Source organism: Panthera onca, chromosome X (genome assembly GCF_046562875.1).
Source record: "Panthera onca isolate mPanOnc1 chromosome X, mPanOnc1 haplotype 2, whole genome shotgun sequence".
Taxonomy (NCBI): domain Eukaryota; kingdom Metazoa; phylum Chordata; class Mammalia; order Carnivora; family Felidae; genus Panthera; species Panthera onca.
This window is the reverse complement of record NC_138357.1, coordinates 48016068-48033383: the sequence shown is the minus strand read 5'-3', so window position 1 is coordinate 48033383 and position 17316 is coordinate 48016068. Positions and strand designations below refer to the sequence as shown.

General features: G+C 41.5%; 1 protein-coding gene across 1 annotated transcript; it reads left to right on the top strand.

The window, feature by feature from the left end:
• Positions 1–4810: 4810 nt before the first annotated feature.
• Positions 4811–16976, top strand: ARL13A (ARF like GTPase 13A). The gene is made up of 8 exons (XM_081792608.1): positions 4811–4869; positions 5251–5321; positions 10710–10897; positions 12698–12885; positions 13535–13625; positions 13721–13900; positions 16387–16473; positions 16689–16976. Exons 1-8 carry the CDS (start codon positions 4811–4813, stop codon positions 16866–16868), a joined length of 1044 nt encoding a protein of 347 aa, XP_081648734.1. The 3' UTR covers positions 16869–16976.
• Positions 16977–17316: the final 340 nt, after the last annotated feature.

Below are 17316 nucleotides of genomic sequence, written 5' to 3'. Positions count from 1 at the left end.
CTCTCCCTCTTCTTCTTCTGGGACTCCTATGATACAGGTATTGTTTCATTTCACAGAATCAATTAGTTCTCTAATTGTCTCCTCATGATCTAGTAATTTCCCTCTTTTTTTCAGCTTCATTATTTTCCATAATTTTATCTTCTATTTCACCTATTCTCTTCTCTGCTTCTTCCATCCTCACTGTTACTATATTTAGTTTATTTTGTATCTCAGTTATAGCATTTTTTAAATTCATTATGACTAGTTCTTAGGTCTTTAATCTCTGCAGCAAGTGTTTCTTTGGTGTCTTGGCTTTTTTCAAGCCTAGCTATTAGTCTTATGAATGCTATTCTAAATTCTTGTTCAGATATGTTGTTTATATCTGTTTTGAGCAATTCTCTGGCTGTGATTTCTTCTTTGAACTTTCTTTTGGGGAGAATTCCTCCATTTTGTCATTTTGGCTCAATTTCTGTCTTTTGTGCGTTTTAAAATCTTGTTATGTATCCTCCATCTAAGAATACTACTATATTTAAAAGGGGTCATACACTATCCAGGGCCTGGAACTTCAGGAAGTGTTTTTGGTGTATGTTGTGCACACTCTGTTGTTGTATTTTGGCTATGTTATCCTACTGGTCAGTCCTGTGCAGAGCTTCTCCTTGCTTATAGTGGTGGAGTTTTTAGACCCTCCACCAGGTGTGCTTTGATTTTTTTATTGAAGTAACCCTGGGGAAAAAAGGAAAAGCGTAGGGGGAAGCCTGATCACATAATAAGAGAAAACTGAAAGGGGAGAAAAGAAGACCAAACAGAATTAAAAAAAAAAAAAAACTATACAGCTAAATCCACAGAAAGGTAGTGGAAAATAAAGAATATGAAGAAAGAGAGAGGTTGGAAAAGAATAGAATAAAAATGCCTGATCAAACAAACAAAATTTATATATATAATAAGAATTGACCAAAAACAAATCAGAAACTATGAGCCTGATTCCAAATATAAAAAAAGAAGAGGGTAGAAAGAATAAGGAAAGAAAAGAAAAGAAAAGAAAAGAAAAGAAAAGAAAAGAAAAGAAAAAAGAAAAGACAAAACAAACAAAAAAACAGTTGTCTGTTGGTACCTGGGACCCATGGCTGTGCTGGTCTGGAGGAAAGGCAGGCTGTGTTGGGTCAGTCTTGCTCTAGTAGATAAGCTGTTGCCAGGCATGGAGGGGAGGAGTTTTGTGTAAGTGGGTCCAGCATCCACCTGGGGCCACTGTTCTGCTCTCTGAAGTCCCACTATGTTGTTGCTGAGAAAAATGGCGACACCCCAATCTCTCTTCCCTGTACTGGAGGAGACTACAGCGTCTCAAACCACACTGTTCAGGCAGGCCTCACAGAGCCGCAAGAGCGGTCAGTTTACCCCACTCCACAGTTCTCCCGTGCCTTCTAGGCACTCAGCTGGGATTCAAAACCCAAAGTCTTAAAGGACCCAGCTCAGTGGGGCTCCTTTCCCCTTTTCCAGAGTAGAGCCACTGTTTCCTGCTGATAAAAGGCCTTTGGCTGGCACCTGCAGGATCTTTTGTCCTTGGGGAGGCAATTAACACTTTCCTAAGCATACTTCAGGAAGGGGACTGTTCTCTCCCTGTGCACCCCTGAGATCACTACACACCATGCTATGCACTCCAGGCTAGCTCCCTACTCCCCAGAAGCATGAGCTAAGCTCCCAGCTTTGCTCAGGAGAAAGTCACATACTTCCAAACCTCTGAGTTTTAGCTCCTAAGGCTGTTTGCAAAAAAGAAACTGGCACTCTCTATATTTCTTGCTTCTCAGTCCATGGTCCAGAGAGGTTTTCCTCTTGTGCTAACTCAATGCCGCCCTTTCACAACCCCTCTTTCTCTCCCTTTTGTCTCTCCACAGAAAGTGTTCCCTCTCCTCCATTCCTATGCCGTTTTATCTCTCCCAACTCACATACATGCACCTCAATCCTGACAAGCTGCCTCCCCCCACCTGTGGAGCTCCTTCTGCCACTCATCAGATCAATTTCCTGAGTGTTTCAAGTGATCTGACCTCAATACAGCTGTGTTTGGGGGACGAGGAAAATCCCGGTCCCCCTACTTTTCCACCATCTTAACTCCCTCTCCTGAAGTTTTATTTTTAAAAACTTCACTAAAAAAACGAGAAAGATATAGTTTGACCAGAAGAGATAGGCCCAGAGCAGAGGCAGTTTCTCTGGTACCTGAGATCATCTCACTCACACAGCCTGTGGAGACCTTTAACCTAAGATACAGACCCTGAAGCCAGAACATCTGGGTGTGAATTCTAGATTTACCACTTACTATCTGGGTAACCTTGGGAAAATAAATTCTTTGTGAACCTCATCTCCAAAAAGTAGGAACAATAGCCCCTACTTTTTGTCAATGTTGTAATGAGGATTAAATGAGTTAATATGTATAATGTGCTTAAATGAGTGCTGGCACATACTAAGTTCCATAAAAATAAATACATACTTTGTATACTATATATAAATACTTTGTAAACTAAAAAAAAAAACCCATGATGACTAAAAGTTAATTTAGTAATAAGCTGTAATCATACAAGATAGGAAGATGTGAACCAGGCAGTGGTTGCCATAGATATGTCAGAACCTTGACAGCCATTGTTAGGCCATTGCCTTACCCCTCATAAGCAGGCAACTGAGCTATATTAATCTGGCAAGAAAGCTATAAAGCTAAATACACCTTCCTATTACTCTACACATCTTATGTCTTTCATCCAAAAAGAACCAACTTGTAATCAGATAAATAATTAACCACCTCAAGGTAAGCAAAATATATCATTATCTCCATTCTACAGATAAGAGATCTGAACGTTTAATTTAGGTGATTTAATCCCAGGATACATAGGAGAGATACTGGAAATGAAAGAAAGGACTGGGAACCCTTAGTCTAATTGTTTTCTTCCTCAGTTATCCTATTTATTTATCCTTCTTTAGAATGAGTCCTTGAGGAAAAACTTGTGTGATGTCAGTTTGACCTTTCTTGGTGGCACTAGCAAATACACAGAGCCTGAGATCAAGCTAGAAAGCTCTGCCAATTATCAGGAACTAGACATGAAGCTGCTACCGGCCTCATCTCAAAGGGAGATAGCTATCATGGAACCCAGGCAATCAGGCTCTGGCGTTTCAGGCTCTAGGTCTTATCAGCCTCATAAGCAAAGCAGGAGTAAGGCTGGATTTGATCATAGGCCATATATAAGGTTTCCCTTTCATTTGGCATAAGCCATAGCCATTCTCCAGGGGGTCCTTATGGGGAGGCAAGTGATTTTCCTAGGGAATAAATTGTACTCTCAGTAATACCATGAAGTGTGAGTCTCTATTTGGGAATAGCAATTCTCCAAAATAGTGAATGACTCTGCAGAACCCTGCTGAGTTACCCATTGATAAGTTGGACATGCACTGTGCTCATTAGATAGCTAAGCAAATCCCATCTGAAGTATTTGCTAACCCAAGCAGCACTTCCCCCAGCTCCAGGCTCCAATGTAATTAGTGATTATGAAAATGTAAATCAAAACCACAATTAGATACCACTTCACACCCTCTAGGATAGCTATAAACAAAAAGATAACAAGTGTTGGTGAAGATGTGGAGAAATTGGAACCCTCCCGTAGTGCTGGTGGGAGTGTAAAATACTGCAGCCACTTTGGAAAACAGTCTGGCACTGCCTCAAAAGGTTAAACATAAAGTTATCATATGATTCAGTAATTACACTCCTAGGTATATACCCAAGAGAGCTGAAAACATATGCCCATACAGAAGCTTGTACACAAATGTTTACAGCAGCATTATTCCTATGAGCCAAAAAGTAGAAGTAATATCAACTGATGAATGGATAAACAAAATGTAGTATATCCACACAATGGAATATTATTCAACCACAAAAAGGAACAAAATACTAATATATGCTACAACATGGAGAAACCTTGAAGTGATTGTCTAAATTGCCCTTTTTACTTAGGCGATGACTTCCAAATATGGATGCACTTTGAAATCACCTGGGGAGCTTATGCAGCTCTCTGGAATCTTTGAGAGTGAGGCACATGGACTGATGTTTGAAATCTATTAGACTAGGTAATCTTTAAAGTCTCTCTTTTTTTTCAGCGTATTCATTTATTTTGAGAGAGAGACATGAGCAGGGGAGGGGCAGAGAGAGGGGGAAAGAGGGAATCCCAAGCAGGCTCTACCCTCAGTACAGAGCCTGATGTGGGGCTTGACCCTACGACTATGAGATCATGTCCTGAGCCGAATCAAGTGTTGGTCACTTAACCGACTGAGCCACCCAGGTGTCCCGATCTCCAAGGTCTCTTAAAGCACTAGAAATTGTATGAAATCTATGAGACTGGGTCACCAACACCCACATTTTTGAAGCAGAAACAATAAGAGAACCAAGCCCAATGTACTGTTGTTACTTAGACTAGGTCTCCCAATAGGTCCTACTTGAAATCTAATGTGATTCTTTTCCAAGGCATTAGTGCATACCCTGTCCCCATCCAGGATTGAATGAAGATATTCCTAACAGACATGAACTATGACTGAAGAAATAGGCCACACCTGATGTTATCATGCCCATGGTGGGTTGCTTTAATAAGAAATCCCCCACTTTGCAGGTACCTATCAGTGGAGTTGAGAATAACCAGTTTCTCCCTCTATGACATTTATAGACAAGATTGGATAGAATGAAGTTATGGACTTCTGTCATTTATCAGCACCTGTGTACTCATAAGCTGACTTAGGTTCAGTGCTAATAATGGGGCTTATTTTTCATTTACTTGTTTCACTTAATATTAAAGAACCAAGCTGAATCATGTTCCGGCTATTGACATCCTGCTGGTCTCAGCTAAAGACAGCTGAAGAGACACAAAGGTAATTTTGCAGTTATTTCTCTAGACCTATTCCACCATTTCCTCCAACATATCTGCCCACAGTCCCTCAGGGGACAAATCTTCATGACATATATTATGAAGGAATGTGATTAAGCAACATCTGCAAGACTGGAGACAAGTTTGGGGGAGGATGGCCAATTCTACAAGGCAAGTAAATCAGGGAAGAAAAGTATCCTTAGAGGTTTTGGGAAGGGGTTCCCATACCACTTTATACCACCTTGGGTGTGCTTTTTATGGTACATGCATCGGGACTACAACAGGCAGAGCCTCAGTCAATCAAGGAATAGTAGAATTCCTTGTTTCTCCTGAGAATGAACAGTGCTTTTTAAGGCCTTGGCTCATTTTTCTTTTCCATTTTTAGGAATGTGACCATCATTATCGTTGGATTAGACAACTCAGGCAAAACCGTTCTTGTGGAGGCTTTCCAAAGACGTAAGGAATTAAGAGCATTAGATACTAGTTTAGGTCTCCCATGGGCCTCAGAGACCAATGAAATAACCATTCCCTCCCAGCTGTATTCCATGGCCCTCAGGTTCCTTCTTTTGCTCTTTTGAAGATAAACACTTCCCACACACACACTCCTCTCATTGGGTATTATCAGCCTGTTTATGTAATGTCTGTCACCTCTCCCTTTATAAGATATCCTAATTGAAGCTCCTCTCATAGTGTAGTGTGAATGAGCTCAAACTATGTTAAGTACTACAGTCAATTAAGAAGGATAGCATGTTTGAAACAGTGTCTAGTTTCAGAACTCAATTAAAGTAGAATTTGGTCTAGATAAGAGAGACAAGTGTGGGACGATGAAGAAGTTTAATAACATGAAACTCTTTGTGACAGTTAATATAGAGGGTTGGAGCTTGAGAAATGTTGTCAGTTCAGAGACATGCAACTTTAATACCAGATCTCCAGTTTAATACCCTGACACTTCAAGAAGAAGTTACACAGAATTTCAGGAAGCTACTATTCTAGTTGTGAAGACCCATCTAACTGCTAACCAGTCAATCAGGGATCCCAGCATAGGATGCCCTCCATTAATGTTTATTAAATAAAAGAAGGGGCATGATGATGTGGCTGAACTTTATATAACCTGGGCTCTCAGCAAGATACAGGAAAGGGCTAACTTGACTCCTCTACTACTTGTCTACTTGAAGTCTGCATCAATTTCCTTGAACCACAGTAACTGCCTGCTAGCTGATTTTTCCATCTCTAGTTGTCCTCCACCCCCAGGATTCAATCCACATGGTTGCCTGAAAGACCTAATGCAAAACCCTGATCATGGAGCTTCCTTATTCAAAACCATTCAATTCCTCTCCAATGTTATCAAAACAAAACTTAAATTCGTTAGCAGTATACAAGGTCCTCCACGATTTGGCCCCTGACTTCTCCTCCAATTTCATTTCCCATGCTCTCTGCATATGCTCCCTGATAGAGCCAAAACAAATTATTTGCTATTCTTCTGTGATCATACCATTCTATTTCACATGCACACACTCTGTACATGCTATCTCATTACCTAGCATTTCATTCGCTCCAATACCTAACTGCTTAATCAAATGCCCTGAGTCACAAGCTTAAGCTTGACCCCAGTGTGACCTGGGCTACCCCTAATGCTCAGCACCTCCTTCCTAGATCCCACCCTATTCTGTGCCTCCCTCTATCATGCACTTAAGACACATCACTGTACAACAGCAAGTCCATCCCCTAGACTGTGAGCCCCTTGAGAAGTAATGGATCTTTTCAGCTCTGTATCTTTAGTCTGTACTTTTAGTACCGTCAGGCAGGCACTCAAAAAGTATTTGTGGAATGAATGTTCTCCCCCATTCCACCATTCTCCTCAGGCAACATATTGCCTCTTTACAACTTCTCCATTCCCCATCCTTTCCCCTAGTAGGCAGCAAAATGGATTCCCTGTCTCTCCCAACTTTCTGATAGGCAGAAAAATGAAAAAAAAAAAAAAAAAAAAAAAAAAGGTAAACAGTAGCAGGAAAATCAAGGAGCCAAGATAAATCACAAGATTACTGATAAAAGTGGGGGTAATTTTCAGAGCCCCAACTCAGCCCCACCCCTAGATTCCCATCCACTCTGGGTGAGGCCTGGAATCTATTTTTTAAAAACTCCCCAGGTGTTTCTGATGGCCAGCCAGCTTTGGGAAGCATTCATCTGCAATTAGCCATGTACTATTTTGTCTGTGAGAATAGTACCTGCTTTTCGTTCTAATTCCTAGAGGAAAAAGCCTGTAGTCTATTTAATGCGTTACTGTATAACTTGCCTTGTGGCTGGTGACTAACTTAGGGGCTGATTCATAAACCAATAGGCTTATGGTTGTAACTTCATTCAAAGAATAGTTTTTAATGGTCAAGAAGCAAAGTGCTACTGATTTCACATTGTGAAGAATGTCTCAGACCATCTCTGTCCATGCAGGACAACCAGAGTCAATCTAGTAGGTTGCTCTGTACCCAAATTGCAATAGATCACCTCACCTGCTCCTGCAAATGTTTATGATTGTTAAGAACAGACAACAGCCTAGGAAAGAAATTCCATTCTACAAGTCATAACTTGTGTGAACATTTGATGATTCCAGCTATAAAATATTTTGGGACATAAGCCATTATTATCAAGGATACCATTCACTATAACTTTTTTGTCTGGCATAGTCACGTGGGGCAAGAAACCCCCAACGTGAGCATAAGCAGATGCCCTAGATGAGGGCATTTAGAGCAGTGCCTCTCAAATCGGCTATACATGCAGGCACCTGGGGAGCTTTTAAAAAAAAAAAAAGGATGCTTAAACCCCACCCCAGATCTATGGCATCAAACCTTCAAAGAATGAGGCCTAGCGTCTTAGGTTTTAAAAGCTCCACAGGTGATCATGGAGCATAGTGAGTACTGAGAGCCAAAATTCAGAAGTACCTGGAGAGATTTCATACCTACTGATCCAGGTGCCTGGAGGTTCAGTTATTTTGGTCTGGGTAGACCCACAGATTCAAAATCTTAACAAGTGCACCAGATGATGCTGAGACACAACAGGCATGAGTTTCACTGCTTTCTAGGGCAGTGGGTCTCAAGCTTTGAAGTGCAGAAAAATCACCTGGGGATTTTCTTAACTAAAGGAGTTTGTTAAACATACAAATGCCAGTGTCCCAAACACAGAGGTTCTGATTCATTTGGTATAAAGTAGAACTTAACAATCACCCCCATGTAACTCTGAAGCAGACAGTCCCAAGACAATCCTTTATGAAATACTCTTCTAGGGATACAGAGATGAATTACACTCAGTACTTGTATTCAGGGAGTTTATAAATTAATAGAGAAAATAAGAGAAATGTAAAGTATCAGGGAACAACTTCTCATGGCTTCTAAGGTTCACCAACAATACATTGCATTACTGAAGGAACTGGTAAGTTTTCAAGTAAAAGTAAAAAAAATCTAGGGGAAATGATTTGCTCTGACAGAGAAAAAATAATATAAAGCTTGCTTGGATGCAGGAAACAAGATTTGAAAATTACCTTTAGTTTCACTCATTATTTTTAAGTAGTCTAATACAGACATAGCAAATATCACACCAAAGTTGTAACTGAAAACTATGTTAACTGAAAACTATAATTAAAAAGGTGAGGGGCACTTGGGTGGCTCAGTTGGTTGAGCATCCGACTTTGGCTCAGGTCATGATCTTGCGGTCCATGAGTTTGAGCCCCACGTTGGGCTCTGTGCTGACAGCTCGGAGCCTGGAACCTCCTTCAGATTCTGTGTCTCCCTCTCTCTGCCCCTCCCCCACTCGTGCTCACTCGCTCTCTCTCTCTCTCTCTCTGTCAAAAATAAATAAACTTAAAAAAAAAGATGATTGACTGACATGAAAACAGGAATTATAAGATCACATTAAAATGTAATGATAATAATACACACACACACATACACACATACATGTAAATATGTGTGTAATCGTACATTTCCAAAGATCTGAAAGCATCTTACTAACTTCTCAGCTAAATGACTCATTCTTGCAATCCCATGGAAAAATGTCACAGGCAGGTCTAAGGTTATATATAAATAAGCTACCAATGTTGGTGTTAGAACTTCCAGGTATGAGTGTATAGAATCTATAAAATCACTTTAGTACTAATGTGGGGAGAGAGCTAGGCCAGGACTGTCAGTTCAAAAGACTGGAATGTGTATAAAGATTGTCATTTTGAACTGCATTTCTATGAGAGCTGTAAGAGGTATGGAATGCCCTATGGGATACTATGCTCTGGCAATAGCCTTGAAATGGTAAATGTATCTGAGTTAGGAATGGTTTCTTGGAGGAGATATGAGGAAGAGAACTTCATACTTGTATCCACAGTAACAGGCACCATAAACATTTGTTGAACACCTACTGTATGTAAGGTAATGCAGAGCCCCGCCATGACAGAGCTCATTTTAGTTGGGAACATAGGACGTGCACAGAATGAGGTTAAGAACAAGTTTAATATACCACGTGCTCAACAAGAGAGAAGTGAGAGCTGGATAGGTCAGAGAGGCTTCCTAAAGAAAGTGCTACTTGAGCTGGGCCTTGAAGAATGGGTGGGAGAGAAGGGCCGCTTGTTCATTCACTCACTCACTCATTCATTCATTCATTCATCAAAATCCATTGAACAAATATTCATTTGTGCTAGCTGTATGCCACCTTCTGTGCTCAGCATCATGAGTATAATAGTGAATGAAACTGAAAGCGTTCCTGTCCTGTTGTAGTTTATAACTCATATAACAAAATCATAACATTTCTAACACTAATATGTGCTGTGAGAGTGGTTAAGCGCAGAAGAAAGACACCTGTCTAGACTAGGGGATGGTGGTGTGAGCTAGGGAAAACTTTCTAGAGAAAACAAGATCTAAATTGATATAAAAGGAAAAAAAAAACTAGGTTTATTTATTTATTTTGAGAGAGACAGAGCGCAAGCAGGGCAGGGGCAGAGAGAGAGAGGGAGACAGTGGATCCAAAGCAGAATCCCTGCTGACAGCAGAGAGCTCGATGTGGGGCTTGAACTCATAAACTGTCAGATGATGACCTGAGCTCAAGTCAGATGCATAACCAACTGAACCACCTAGGTGTCCCTCAACTGATATTTTATTATTTATTTATTTATTTATTTATTTATTTATAAAAAGTTATTTAATGTTTATTTTTTGACAGAGAGACACAGCATGAGTGGGGGAAGGGCAGAGAGAGAGGGAGACACAGAATATGAAGCAGGCTCCAGGCTCTGAGCTGTCAGCACAGAGCCTGATGCAGGGTTCGAACCCATGAACTGGGAGATCATGACCTGAGCCAATGTCGGAGGCTTAATTAACTGAGCCACCCAGGTGCCTGTAAATTGATATATTTTTTTTAAGGCATTAACCAAATAAAGAGTAATGGAAGAGTGTTCTAAGCAGTGGGATAGCATCTTCTGAAGGCCCAGAACAAGACAAAGCATGACATTCTTGTGGAATGGCCGGGGTGGGTAGAACATGAGCCAAGGAGCAGAAAGAGGAAGAAACTGGGTGTGTACCAGGAGCACTGTGGACACCAGTCAGGTCTGGGAGGTTAGGTGGCAAAGGAGTGTGTATTCTATCCTGGGAGCAGTGGGCACTCACCAAAGGTTACTGAGCCAGGAAAGGGTAGCATGACCAAGTGCTGGTTTAGGAAGATGAATCCGTGAGTGTGAGCAGGATGGCAGGATGCCTCAGTGGGATTCCTCAGGGAAGGCTCTGGTCAAGCTTCAAATCACTGCTTAACAAATTCTCACATCTAACTCTATTCCTCTGCTTTGTGGTTGCTTCTCCTCTCTTCCCCTATGCATAGTACTTCCAAGTAGGATGAACAATTGCATGAAATCTGAATTGACTACACTCCTACTGCATGAGTATGAAGTTTCCATCTATGACTTGAGTGGAGACATGAAGGGCCAAGAAACCTGGCCGAACTACTATGCACAGGCACACGGACTTGTTTTTGTCCTGGATTCCAGTGACTTGGGACGCATGCAGGAAGTGAAGATCATCTTAACGCGTCTGCTGTCTGATAAAAGAGTGGCAGGGAAACCTATCCTACTGTAAGACTGCTTTTGTGACCAATTTCCCCTTCCCATTTTGTACCTCCAGAAGAGTAGATGGAGGAAGGGTGGTCCCTTTGTCATACCCAGCTTGACCTTCTCCTCCCTTGGGCTCAGTGAAGGGAAGTGGGCCAGTCCTCTGGGGGCTGTTTTTAAGAGCCAGTTTCTATCACATATTTCCCTGGGGGAACATGTTACCTACCTATAGAAAGGTAATTCTGGGGGCGCCTGTGTGGCTCAGTCGGTTGAGCAGCCGACTTCAGCTCACAGTCTGTGATTTCGAGCCCCACGTCGGGCTCCATGCTGACAGCTCAGAGCCTGGAGCCTGTTTCAGATTCTGTGTCTCCCTCTCTCTGACCCTCCCCCGTTCATGCTCTGTCTCTCTCTGTCTCAAAAAATGAATAAACGTTAAAAAAAATTTAAAAAATTAAAAAGAAAGGTAATTCTGAAGGCAAGCATCAAAGTGAAATGGAGAGTAATATCTGGATCTTCCACCCCCTTCCCTCAACTCTTCTGGAAGACTGCCTTCCTGATTTTTTTTCTTTTCTGGCTTCAGTTTCTAGCCCTGAGAAGATGGCAGAAAACAATCCTTATTTTGTATAATTGATGCCAATGGACTCCTCCTTTGGCTAACTACCCAAGAGTTATGTAACTAGCACTCATTCCAAGGTGATAATTCAGGTGGCCCATCAATCCTCACTCCTCCCCCACTCTATTTTTGCCTTTTTCATTCCTCATTAGCACCCCCAACTCAAGCATGAACAAAGGTTGGGAGAGTGTGTAAAAACTCTAAATCTGTTCATATCCTGGTTAGCAATTCTAATTAAAGTTTTGTGGCATAGTGTAGAGGAAGTGAGAGATGAAGCCTGGGAATTCTCTTGAATTAAAATTATTTGTGCTCTTCTTTCCTCCACTGAGAGTTGGCTGGAAAAATTTCTGACTCATCTCATTGGTTATGTCTTTGAAGCTAGTTCCTGGATATGTAGTAGTTGTACTAGAATTGGTTCTCCTCCTCTTTCCCTTCTTTGCTTGCCCTTGGACTCTATTTCTGTTACACTCTTCCTCTTCTGTTTCCTCCTTCTCTCCTATGCCCTGCTCTAGCATGGCAAACAAACAGGACAAGAAGGATGCCCTCCTACCCTGTGATATTATTGAATATCTATTCCTAGAAAGGCTAGTGAATGATAACAAGTCACTGTGCTGAGTGGTAAGTATCTACCCACCCCCTTAATCCCCTCCTTTACCCTCTTGAGCCCAGTTGATGCATCCCTGGGCCCATTCCATAATCAGCCACATATGCCAGGTCTCAGGCAAAGCCTCCCCCACAGGCAACATCTACAGTGATGATTTTTGACTCGACACTGACAGTAAATAACACATTCTTATAACACCTTCACATCTGTTTTCTCATTAGGACTTCAAAATAGCTCTTTACAGTTAGAAGTTTCAGTATTCTCATTTTATGTATAAAGAGGCTAAGGCTCAGAGATTATGAGTGACTTGCCCAAGGTCAGACATCCAGGACATTACACCACAACTTATTAAAAGACCTTAACATTTGTCTTTCATTTACTTTCTCAGGAGTGAGTGCTAAGTCTCTCCTAGGAAGTCTTAGAGCCTCTCTAGACAGAGCAGAGCTTAAGTGTACCTCTGTTCTTGGTTGATAATAATTAAGACTTTGGGCCTCTGGGGTCCCAGGCTCCTGGGTTACAGCCTTCTCTTCTCTTTTTTATCATAGGAACCCTGTTCAATCATCAAAAACCTCCAAAGAAGGAACCATCAGCCCATAATTGAAGGGCTGCGCTGGCTATTAGCTGTCATTGGGGATAAATATGAAGAGCTGTGTACTCGCCGACAGCCACTCCCCTCAAGCATCCCAACCTCCAAGGGCACCAGAAGCTCTGGGGAAAGACCCTCATCAGACAGGTACTGAGCTGCCTCTATTAGGTGTACTGATAAGAACAGATGCAGGAGTCCATATTCAACATATGCAGGAACTTCTGGGTAGTGTTTGGATTCTGTGCAGTGCTGAGCAATGTCTCAAGATCCACTGGCCCAAATGTGGCTAGGGCAATGACCACAAACATTCCAACACTGTGAGGTATACCCTCCCTTCAGCACAACTTGAGTGGTCATGTTAGTGGGATGAGTTGTATAAAGGTAAAGCCAGCCTATTAGGATTAGAGCTTCTCCAAAACAGGGTTTCTGTTGTTTGGTTGGGCCACACAGAGGAAAAAAGGAGCAGGAACCACTTAAGAAATTTATTGGAAACCTTCTATGGCTGAAAGTCTTGGAGCCACCCCACATTCTTTGCTTTCAGTTATCTGATCCTCCTGATAATAAGAAAAGATGAGAGAGAACAGGAATATGGAAAAGAAGAACACAAAGGAAAAAAAGAAAACAGGAGTTGATTAAGGTTTTGAGGAATAAAAGATCTAAATGTCCTCTTGCTCTGTCCTTTCCTCCTTTCAATGTCCAAAGGCATATGACAGGGATGGGGAACTAGCTGCATTCAATTAAGGAGCTTGAAGTGTGTCTGTTTGCACTATTGCTTTTTCTCTCCTGTCTTCCCCAGCCACACTACCAGGATGGGAATGTCAAAAGAAAAAAGACAGCATCTAGGACAATGCTCGATGGAAGCTAGGCCCCTAAAGCCAATCCTACAGGTAAATGGCTCTTTAAATGTTACTGTCCAAGGGACCAATCACTCTGAACTATCAGAGAACCAACTGACTTTTTTCTCCATTTTCTTGTTGTACAGAAAGAAGGTTTAAGATTAAGGCCTAAAAAGAACATACCAGTAACATTTGCTTTAGATGAACCTATGGAGGAAGGTGAATGTTCTGGGGGAAACAGAACTTGGAACACTACTGAGCTTTGTGACAATCAAAGTGATGACTTGCAGCCCCAGCTCCACGCATTGAAGATGATCCTTTTAAAGGTAATGCTGGACCAGTGGTTAGTCAGGAAAGATATATAGGCCTTCTCTCATGATTTATACAAGAATATTCCTATTTTGAGTCTGAAGCTCTTTTCTCATACTATGGTTAGTAGTTAGAAGAAGTTAATGAAGTACAGGGAGAGTGTTTGGGGACCATCATCTGGTAGCCCAGTATGATGCCCCAGCACTCCAGCACTGGCTGACACTAGATTTTTGTTTGCACAGCTATCAGGTTATCTTAAAGGTTATGACTTCCAGTGGTGTAAGTACAAATTAGTACAACATTTATGTACTACTCACTACTTTATGGTGAGTAGTTTGGTTGTCTGTCTCTCTTCTGCTCTCCCTCTCTCAATATGTATATATACATATTAAGAACTTTAAAAATGTGGAAACCCAACAGTGTGTACAATAGCTAAAAGTTGAAAACAAGCAAAGGGCTAACAATAGGGAATGGCTAAATAAAGTATGGTGCATTCATACAATGGAATATGATGTAGACATTAAAAGGGATAATGTTGACTTATATTTACTGACATGGAAAGTTTTCCACAACCTGAAATTTTGTTAGAGAATATGGTAAATCAGAGTCTAGCATGTTTAGAATGATGTGTATACATGCACAGAATATCTGGAGGGAAATCACCAAAACATCAGCAGTGGTTTTCTCTAGGGGTAAAATACTAGGTGATTTTGAGAAGTAAAAGGCCTAGGTGACTTTCTTTGGATTTTTGCTTTTTTGGAAATTCCAGGTTTTATAATAAGCATTTACAATGTCTCCCAATACAATAAAGGCATTAAAAAAAAGCTATGAGGCCTTGAAGGCCCATTGTTGGGTTTTTTTGGGGGGGGGTCTGCTTATTTTATTCAGAACAATGTACTTAAGAGTCATCCATGTTGTTGCCTGAATCACAAGAGGTTTTTTTTTATATTAAATATAATTTATTGTCAAATTGGTTTCCATACAACACCCAGTGCTCATCCCAACAGGTGCCCTCCTCAATGCCCATTACCCACTTTCCCCTCTCCCCCACCCCCCATCAACCCTCAGTTTGTTCTTAGTATTTAAGAGTCTCTTATGGTTTGTCTCCCTCCCTCTCTGTAACTTTTCTTCCCCCTTCCCCTCCCCCATGGTCTTCTGTTAAGTCTCTCAGGATCCATTTATGAGTGAAAACATATGGTATCTGTCTTCCTCTGCCTGACTTATTTCACTTAGCATAATACCCTCCAGTTCCATCTATGTTGCTACAAATGGCCAGATTTCATTCTTTCTCATTGCCAAGTAGTATTCCATTGTGTATATAAACCACATCTTCTTTTTTTTTTTTTTTATTTTTTTTTATTTTTTAATATATGAAATTTACTGTCAAATTGGTTTCCATACAACACCCAGTGCTCATCCCAAAAGGTGCCCTCCTCAATACCCATCACCCACCCTGCCCTCCCTCCCACCCCCCATCAACCCTCAGTTTGTTCTCAGTTTTTAACAGTCTCTTATGTTTTGGCTCTCTCCCACTCTAACCTCTTTTTTTTTTTTTTTTTTTTTTTTTTTTTTTTTTTTTTTTCCTTCCCCTCCCCCATGGGTTTCTGTTATGTTTCTCAGGATCCACATAAGAGTGAAACCATATGGTATCTGTCTTTCTCTGTATGGCTTATTTCACTTAGCATCACACTCTCCAGTTCCATCCATGTTGCTACAAAAGGCCATATTTCATTTTTTCTCATTGCCACGTAGTATTCCATTGTGTATATAAACCACAATTTCTTTATCCATTCATCAGTTGATGGACATTTAGGCTCTTTCCATAATTTGGCTATTGTTGAAAGTGCTGCTATAAACACTGGGGTACAAGTGCCCCTATGCATCAGCACTCCTGTATCACTTGGGTAAATTCCTAGCAGTGCTATTGCTGGGTCATAGGGTAAATCTATTTTTAATTGTTTGAGGAACCTCCACACTGTTTTCCAGAGTGGCTGCACCAGTTTGCATTCCCACCAACAGTGCAAGAGGGTTCCCGTTTCTCCACATCCTCTCCAGCATCTATAGTCTCCTGATTTGTTCATTTCAGCCACTCTGACTGGCGTGAGGTGGTATCTCAGTGTGGTTTTGATTTGTATTTCCCTGATGAGGAGTGACGTTGAGCATCTTTTCATGTGTCTGTTAGGCCCATTGTTGTTAATGGCCACTTGGGACCCCATTTTCAATGATGGTCAAATGTCAATATTATGTTGCCTCTGCTCTCCAAAGTATCTAGCCCTTCAAGCCACCCCAGAGCCTTGGGTTGTTATACCTATATGGAGGGGCCTAGACTTGGCCAGACCCATTAAGGAGGAGAGAGGCACTGCTCTGGGGATGAGGGGCGAGGATGAGAGTTGAGTGGGAGAAATCTTGTAGAAGAGCAGAGGAAGTGTTTTTTGAGATGTCAGAAACTACCCCTAAATCTCGGTCTAAAATTGAAATCCATTTTTCATTTCTATAACCTCAGAACCCAGGGGGGAAAAAAAACTGGATACCTGGGACACAGAGGAGATGTTACTGGAAAATCCCTGTGAAGCTTCCTCTGGATCCTGTGGTTAGTATTCATTATATGAAGGGGAGAGGGGAGACAGCAAGACTGAGAGAAAGTATGGGGCCAGGGGCAGAGGGCAGGTGCCTGGAGGGGAGCAGTCTTACACCCTCTTGTGCATAAGGGCCAACACCCTCCCAACCAGGAGTGATCTGGGAATAACAGGAAACCTGGTGTTTAGCTTCACTTGCACTGACTGGCTGTTTTCTTTCTCTTATTAGACTTTTAGCAGGGTATTAAAGAGAAAACTGGAGGGAAATCCAAAAAAACCATCTCATATCCCTCCCTCAGCAAATGGGCTCATCTCTAGAATCGTTAGTACTGCTCAGTTTTTTCACTTCTACTTACTAATACCTCTAAAGTCCCCCTACAAATCCACCTATCTAACATCATATCCCTGAGGATTCCCATTGTTCCTGTACATCTATGTTCTAGTCATCAAATGAAGCTTATACCTGCAGAGAGGCTTAAGAAAAGTTAGGTGGCATCCGTTTGAGAATGAAGATGACCTTGGCAAAGAAGAACAGAGGCTTTAGGTCTTTGCACCCAAATGTTCCTCATGAAGCCTATGAACAACATGTTATGGGTGACCAACTGAAATAGAGTCTTAGAAGTGGAGGGTCATTTTGTGATTACATTTTTTCCCCTAAGGTTCTTGGGTGTAAGAGGACTGGCAGAAATAAATAGAACTTTTCTGCTGAGAATTATGCCCTACTGAATCATTTTCAGTCATGCATCTGAAAACAAGTCGGTTTTAAGTTCCCTGCCATGGTCTGTAAAGCCTGGCAGCAATTCCCTTGCTATCCCGCCAGGAAGAACAATTACTGCCTCTCCCAACACTTTGGTTAG

Excerpts from the sequence above, each read along its gene's own strand:
- ARL13A (XM_081792608.1), top strand. The coding sequence starts at position 4,811 with ATGTTCCGGCTATTGACATCCTGCTGGTCTCAGCTAAAGACAGCTGAA. Across the intron at positions 10,898-12,697 it reads ACTTGGGACGCATGCAGGAA|GAACCCTGTTCAATCATCAA; the intron begins GTGAAGATCATC and ends TTTTTATCATAG. Across the intron at positions 16,474-16,688 it reads AGCTTCCTCTGGATCCTGTG|ACTTTTAGCAGGGTATTAAA; the intron begins GTTAGTATTCAT and ends TTCTCTTATTAG.